General features: G+C 38.4%; 1 protein-coding gene and 1 non-coding gene across 2 annotated transcripts; both read right to left on the bottom strand.

The window, feature by feature from the left end:
- Nucleotides 1–661: 661 nt before the first annotated feature.
- On the bottom strand, nt 662–733 carry trnap-agg (transfer RNA proline (anticodon AGG)). The gene has a single exon. It is a non-coding gene; the product is annotated as a tRNA-Pro (tRNA).
- A 1725-nt stretch (nt 734–2458) lies between these two features.
- Nucleotides 2459–3784, bottom strand: LOC103375956 (guanylate cyclase activator 2B-like). The gene is made up of 3 exons (XM_008306272.1): nt 3713–3784; nt 3420–3603; nt 2459–2529 (listed from the first exon to the last, which is right to left on the bottom strand). Exons 1-3 carry the CDS (start codon nt 3782–3784, stop codon nt 2459–2461), a joined length of 327 nt encoding a protein of 108 aa, XP_008304494.1.
- Nucleotides 3785–7645: the final 3861 nt, after the last annotated feature.

Here is a 7645-nt window from a genome sequence, read left to right as displayed (position 1 = left end):
AGCAAAAGATCCCCCATGAAGTGCTATAATACTCCAAATAAAAAACTAATAGTCTAATAATTTATCTAACAGCAGTCACTATTTGGTAGGCTACAATAAAATGTGTTTTCACTGACACAGGCTGCTTGTTGCTATATTTTGCTACTTTGCCAAATGAATGACTAGATAACTTATGTGCTATATCTAATTATGAAAATTCAGCCATGCGTACTTTAGTTGAATAAACAAATCAGACTTCTATGAACAATAAAATATTATCTCCACAGCTGTTACGGCACTTAGGACACAATCTGAGGAGGACCACCATGACTGTAGCTTATGGGCTAAACTGTAACTTTGTGTATGACAGCTCACTTATGTGAGGTGAAGACAAACTCACTTCATTATTACATCCTTATCAATCCTGACTCAGCGTTCATGCAGCAACTACAGCTACCAAATAAATGTGAAAAGATACATTATGTATAAAATTACATAGTTTGATTGGCTATTGTTTTAATGGCATCTCCATCATTTGTTTTTAAGAAGTTCAGATGATTATTTTACTAGAATTATTTTACTTAAATAAGTAATAAAGGCCAATTAATGGGTTGTATTAAACTTGTGGTGACACAGACACGTACTAACAATGAGATATGAAAAACAAACCAAAACACTGCCAGGGCTCGTCCGGGATTTGAACCCGGGACCTCTCGCACCCTAAGCGAGAATCATACCCCTAGACCAACGAGCCACGTGACACCACTCCGGAAATAATAGAAGTGACACATCAAGGCCAGCCTATTATTAAAAACGCTTTTGGCTAAATGACCTTTGTTTAGGGTGACTCGACTCACATCGTGAGGGTTTAACGGTTGGGTGTTGTGTTCTTCCTCCTGAAACACAAAAGACGATACACACCACATTTCTCTTTGACTTTATTTATCAAAATATATCTAATAATCATTCGCATATTTAACACAGCTCAGCGTTGAATATACTTATCGAAAATCGTAATTACTTGCGTTGAAAAACAGTTTTGACGAAAATGTTTGCTGTAAAGTAGAAGAGAAGGAGCGTTGTTGACGAACTTATCTCTGCAATGACGCCAGAGATCCAAACGAGGTAAGAGGTCTCACTCCTTCCTACTTCTGCTCTCTGTGCTGGGCAGACGATTCCATGTCATTGATTGTGTTATTTCACAGTTTATTTTAAAAGAAGTTGCAGTTTATTTTATACTTTGCATAAATCAACACAGAAACAAAACTGTCAGTTTCATTTGATTATTTTTAATGCAACTTTTCGATGAGAAGCATCAACACAACCACACAGATCAGCCGTTAAGGATTAAATGCCATAACTGTTGAAGTTTATAACTTTCATTGGATCACTTCACCCGCTTAAAAAATAAATAAATAAATAAATAAATAAATATATGTATATATATATTGCTGGATTTGTGATGCTAGCGGATGCAATTTAAACACCATGAGGCCAGCAGAGCAGCTTTAAATTAAAAATTCCTGTGAAAATATGGCTGAGAAAGGAGGTCACAGACATCATGCACATTGATACCAGAAGCCAAAAATCCATGTTCGAGTTTGCATTTGCGGCTCTGTTGGCCAACATGTGATATCAGCCATGTTTGTAGGGCATGACAGTGGAACATGTACACTACAGAGCCCCGGAAGGGACATGGAGAAAGGAAAAAAAAAAAAAAAACAGAGAGGGGGAAAAAAAATAGAGGTATCTTTTGCAGGATCTACCAAAGCTTTTGTGAGATCTCACAAAAGTCACATCAATCTTATGCTTCTTGCTAAGCACTACTTGAATGTCTTTATATTTTAGGCTGATTTCGAAATAATACTCAATAAAACTCTCGTACGGGTGGGTGTCCTCCGCTGTTGGTTCTCCATACTGTTAAAAAGACCCAGAAGTACATATACCTATAGTTTTGCGAGATCTCGCAAAAGATACCTCTATTTTTTTTTTCCTGTCCCTGTTTTTTTTTTTCTTTCTCCATGTCCCTTCCAGGGCTCCATAGCACACAGATAAGTTGTCAGTTTTATTTTGTCAAACATTTTCAACTGAGTACTAAATAAACTAAATAAACAGCACAACTAGTGAGCTTCCAGCATCTCACTCACCTTAGTGTTGCTTTCATCAGACTCAGCGTGTTCGAATTGTTTTCCCTGTTAGTAGTTCTGAAGAAGCATACCCGATGTGCATGCATGTGTGATTGTAAAAAAGAAACAACAGCTTATTTGAATGCAAGGAATTTCTTTATTACCAAGAAACAGCCTTAAATTTCTGACCAGGGATTATATCAGCAATTCAGATTTTTATGAAATCATCCAAACTCCAGTACGTTGACCACTGAGCCATGAGGCCCACTGGACGCCTCATACATAGAGATAGAAAAACGAGGATGCTGAGAGGATCCCAGTCGATGCATTTGTGTGTCTAGCAGATGGCAGCCTCAATTCTTACATCCAGTGCAGGCAGGGTTGCTACATCTTTCACAAGAATCGGCACTGCTGATGATTTTCACTGCAAAGCACAAGATAAAATGTAAACACAAGAACTGATAAATATTCATTTCACCTAAAAAAATGTCCTCATGCAACCCAAGGGTCTGCTTTTCAGTTGATGAGACATTACCGATAGTGATAATGGATCCATTTCTGTCTCAGCACGACACAGACCATTGCTCAGTTTTTCATAGGCCTCATGCAGTAGATGTAGGATGGGCATAACACAATGAGTAAACAGTGGGCTCTGGAAATCCATGTAAGTAAAATAACTGAAGACTGTGCCTTGTCAGTGTCAAACTCTGACAGTGCATGTGGTTGAGTGACAAAAGTAAAGGTTCACCAGCAATGCTTTGAGGAGCTGGTGGGTATATTGTTATTAGGACAGAATCTACATCCCACGATGATGCACCTGAACATTAAGCTAGGTATTAGTGACCCATTTTTCAAAACCAGCATCTGCTTTAAGATTGATCAGGCATGGGACAGGAATTAGGAAAAGTACCGACTGACATTAAAAAAGTGCTGGTTTGGCTTTCATGTGAAGTATTTACAAAAACATAAAATAGTTAGCATCCTTTATTTAAATGTTGATTGTGAAAAGAAACCTTTCTGTATTAAGATGTGAACACAGTTGTCTTTCTGTTTTGTATATTGTTGTAATCCTGCAATATGATTTACTTGCTATGATTAAAAGCTCAACATCACCGTAGCATTATCTTCCTACCCATACAACATCCCTCTGCAATGTGTTGGCAGCAGTGGACAGGATTTTTACATAATATGTTGACTAGATAACATTAAATTGAACCCTGAGCAGTGTAATACAAGATTGCAAAGTGTTTGTGACAAAAATAATCTGATGTTGTACAGTTAATGTATATCTACTTTTCACTGGCTCAGACTTACCTAGTTCTGAGAAGACATCGTATGTTCCCTCCTCTCTGCACACCCGCTGAAAGACCTTTGGCAGTAGAGGGTCCTTACAAGCCTCTTCAACGTTTTCCTGGGGGAGCTCAGTGTCACCATCGTCTAAATCCAACAGCTCCACTAGGTCCTTCACTGACTCCAACGGGAAGCTTTGTTCTTCAACCTGGAGAGGACAGATTTAGTTTTAGGGACAAGAAAATTCTGCCACAGTCCAAATTTTTACATACACGTGGTATTAGTTGAGAGAAAGAGCATGCTGTTGTGATACTCACATTAACCTGCACACTTAGAGCTCCTGTGCACAGACAGAGCACCATAGCAAGGACAACACTGAGCGCTCTCATTTTCAGATGATGTGAGGTGCCTTCAGTTTTTCTTCTGTGGTTGCTGTAGAGCTTACAGACACAACAAGGCTGGAAGGTTAGCTGACCAAATACAACTGGCAGTGCATGGTATTTATAGAGAGGACCAACAGGTAGGGAGGGGAAGTGGGGGATCTTGCAAACAGCTGATAAAATCAGAGTGAAAAAAACAAAGAGACAAAACACTCGGGGGAAGAAGACTGACTCCAGACCTTACCTGATTAACTTGTATTACAGGAGATGACTGACAACACTATAACAAAGACAATGCCTTCTTCATCAAGAGCAGCTTTGCATGGCTTCAATGTGCATTCTTCTTCATTGTATTTCTGTACTGCCTCTTGGGGATTTGTACAAGTTACTCAGTGATTTATGAAACAAAACTGGTATTACAAGAGTAAAGGTGGTCGGACAGCGACTGGTCAGAGATAACCAAAGGCTGCCAGACTTGCTGGACCAGTGCTTAGGATTCTCTTTTTTGGTTTACAACCACGGTCCTTTAACTTGTTCATCATGTTTGTTTTTCCTACATCAGCACGACACAACATTGACTCTGGGTTTCAGACCTACACAATGTTTCGATGCCACCTAATAAATCTCAGCTTTTGGTTCAGTCTTAAATATTTGTAACAGCCATCTGATAAATCAGCTAAATTCAGAGTTGTTAAAAGTCACTTGACGGAATAGCTGAGAAACAGTGTGTACAGACATTTACTTTCGTTTGCTCTGCTGCCCTTGTCTTTGCCACTTATGTGCAAACTCAGCAGTAACGTACCGCTCTCAGCTTCCGTAAATGTGGGTTTAACTGAACCAGCACTTTTTCTCTGGCTGATCCAAAGTGAGTCACTGCAATTAATCCTTGATGGCTGGTGTCCATGTTGTGCCGTTATTTAATGCATTTTCTCAATAGTATGTTGTTCAATATATGCAGAAAGACATTTGATTTCAAATGAGAACTTAAATTTTGTCTCCAGACTTACTGTAGAGTTTCAGTGGACGCAATTTAAAACACTATGAAGGGCAGAAAAGCAGCGGTCAAAAAAAACAAACAAAAAAAACCAAAAACATTCTCTTAAAGCCTGATGACCACATGTGACACCATTAATGGCTATGAAATGCTGAGATTGAAAGCAAGCCAAACACTATGCATATCAATACTGAGGCCAATAAGCCACATTACCTAAATTAGGTTTGGCCATCCTTGCAGATAAAATTTGGTTGTTTCAGATCTGAGTCAATTCACACAAAAAGTCACCAGCAAAACAAATGACTGTCTTGCAGATCAGAAGTGATTTATTTTGAGCATTACAGTAGAGCCACATGAGCATGTACAAATGGGTTATCAGTTATGTCAATAAATTTGATGCAGAGTGATTCATCTGACAAATGAGTTAAACAGTACAACTGGTGACCTTTCAGTATCTCATTCACAACTCCCAGTAGACAAAGTATGCAGTTATTAACAGCTTTACACTCCTGACAAGGGATCAGCATAAAACATGCAACATTCAAGGCTAGTCACATTTCTATGTAACCAGTCAAAACATTTGTTGATGATGCCCGGAGAATCCCAGTCGATGCGTTTGAGAGTCTTGCAGATGGCAGTCTCACACCTAACAACCAGTGCAGGCAGGAAAGGCACAGATCTCACACTGATAGATTTTATTGAAGACTTTCACTGCAAAGAAATGTACATAGTCATTAATGATATTACAGTGATAAGGGATCCATTCATACAGCAACGTGTGTCATCTATGTCTAATGAGGTTTAATAACCCCCAGACACCCTTTGCTCAGCTTTTCATAGGCCTATTACCTGGCATTTTCATTCCACATTAACCTGCACACCAAGAGCTCCTGTGCACAGACAGAGCACCATAATAAGGACAACACTGAGCGCTCTCATTTTCAGATGATGTGAGGCGCCTTCAGTTTTGTCTTCTGTGGTTGCTGTAGAGCTTACAGACACAACAAGGCTGGAAGGTTAGCTGACCCAATACAAGTGGCAGTGCATGACATTCATACAGTATTCCAACAGGTAGGGACAGAACAGTGTGCAAAGACCAAAGTAATCAATAGGAAGAGTATGGTTTGCATGCAAGTGCAAAAGTCTTATGAAGTCCAGGCAAAAAGCTTATAAACAGAAAAGAAGGCTGATATTACATTAACTTTGGGTGTCAGACCAACACACAGCACCTTACTGCCACCTTATGAATCTCATTCCTTGTTTTGCTGAAATATTTGTTAGAACTGTCTGATAAAGTGGCAAAGCACAAAGAGCTGTCACTTACAAGTCACTTGATTGAATAGCAGTGATACAGTATAAATGACACTTACCAGATAAAGTTCATTTGCATTTAGTTACAATTTAAAAAAACAAAAAACAAAAAAAAAACTGCAATGAGTTCATTTGAGATTAAAACTCTGCAATAAATTTAGGTAACACTTAAAGTTAAGAGACTTGGGAATAGAAAAGTACAAATGAAGTGCAAAGTTAAGTTTGGTGCAAAGGAGCTGCTCTTGTCCTAACTTTGATACCAGATAAGTGTCAGATCTGTGACATCATTGTGAATCCCATCCTAAAGTCTGGACACAGCTCAATGTCAGAGACAAATCCAAAGTAAAATGTCAAGTGAATTTCTCAAGAAACTAATCTACTTAGAACAAACTTCTAAAAAAAAAAAAAAACAAACACAAAAAAACAACTCAAACCTGGTGAACACACAGCAAAGATCAAACTGCAACACAGGAGGAAGGAGAACAGAAGTGGCACATGACAAGGAAAAGACAATTTATACTCAGAGAAGTTATTGGAGAGACAAGACACAGGTGATGCAAGAGACACAAGTGAAGCTAATGAGACAATCAAAAAGAAGGGACGCTAGACAAAGAGAGGAAGTAAGCAGTGAGAGACGCAAAAGGACAGGATACTTTTCAAAATTAAACAGGAAATATAATTAATAAATACAAATACAGTTGTAGTCAGACTGCATGAATCCAGAGGCATTGTTTTGGTAGTCATATCAAATATAATATAACCTTAGGACAAACTTAGAGACCATTTTCATAGACAGTAAACACTAAGCAATTTTATTCACCGTGACAACTTTCTTGCTTTAACTTGTTGCAATAAATGCACTATCAAAATGTTGGCTACTCAGGGAAAAGGGGAGAAACAAATGTTTGGTATGAGGAGGTTCTTGGTCTTCCACATCCTAATAATTATTCATTATAAGAGTTTAAATACAAGTAGCTGCTGCTGGACTTTGTTTGTACATGACTTCAAAATATTGTTCTCTCTTTTAAAGTTTTGCATTTAAACCAGATTTGAATAAACTAATAGAGAAAATCAGATTGTAGTACTTTAAAGTCCGTCTGTAGTTATATTGCAAGTTGTATCTGTTTCACATCAGTTTTAAAAAATGCTTTTAATGGATCCTGGGCTTTTTTGCTTGTGGCATTAGACAGAAACAGGTTGTGAAAGGTCAGGAATGTTTGGTCGATGGCTGTTGCATTGTTGAGTGACCGGTAAATGTTCTTTATTGTAGGGATGTCAGTGTTCTGGGGTGTGGCATGTTCTCCTTTCAGTATGATCATTAGAGAACATAATTAAGTGGCCAGACAGGATTGTGTGACTTTGGTGGATTGTTTAAAAGTAGGTTTAGGATTGATTTGCACTGAAAATATTTAGTCTGGAAAAAACTACTTTTACCATTTCAGAATATCACCAAACAGAAGTCTTCTGTACAGTGTGTAGAATGTGACTGATGGCATCCAAAATGGAGAGAGTGTTGCAAGGATGCAATCAGAAGACCCTGACCCTGTTGTTCAGACAAAAAGAAC

This window comes from Stegastes partitus, unplaced genomic scaffold (assembly GCF_000690725.1).
Source record: "Stegastes partitus isolate 25-593 unplaced genomic scaffold, Stegastes_partitus-1.0.2 Scaffold3637, whole genome shotgun sequence".
NCBI lineage: Eukaryota > Metazoa > Chordata > Actinopteri > Pomacentridae > Stegastes > Stegastes partitus.
The sequence above is the reverse complement of the archived record's forward strand: the minus strand, read 5'-3'. Positions and strand labels throughout refer to the sequence as shown.

Bases quoted from the DNA above. Each gene is read 5' to 3' on its own strand.
- LOC103375956 (XM_008306272.1), bottom strand. From the start codon at position 3,784: ATGAGAGCGCTCAGTGTTGTCCTTGCTATGGTGCTCTGTCTGTGCACA. The intron at 3,604-3,712 runs GTGAGTATCACA...TGTCCTCTCCAG, and splicing joins CTCTAAGTGTGCAGGTTAAT to GTTGAAGAACAAAGCTTCCC. The intron at 2,530-3,419 runs GTAAGTCTGAGC...TGTGCTTTGCAG, and splicing joins CGATGTCTTCTCAGAACTAG to TGAAAATCATCAGCAGTGCC.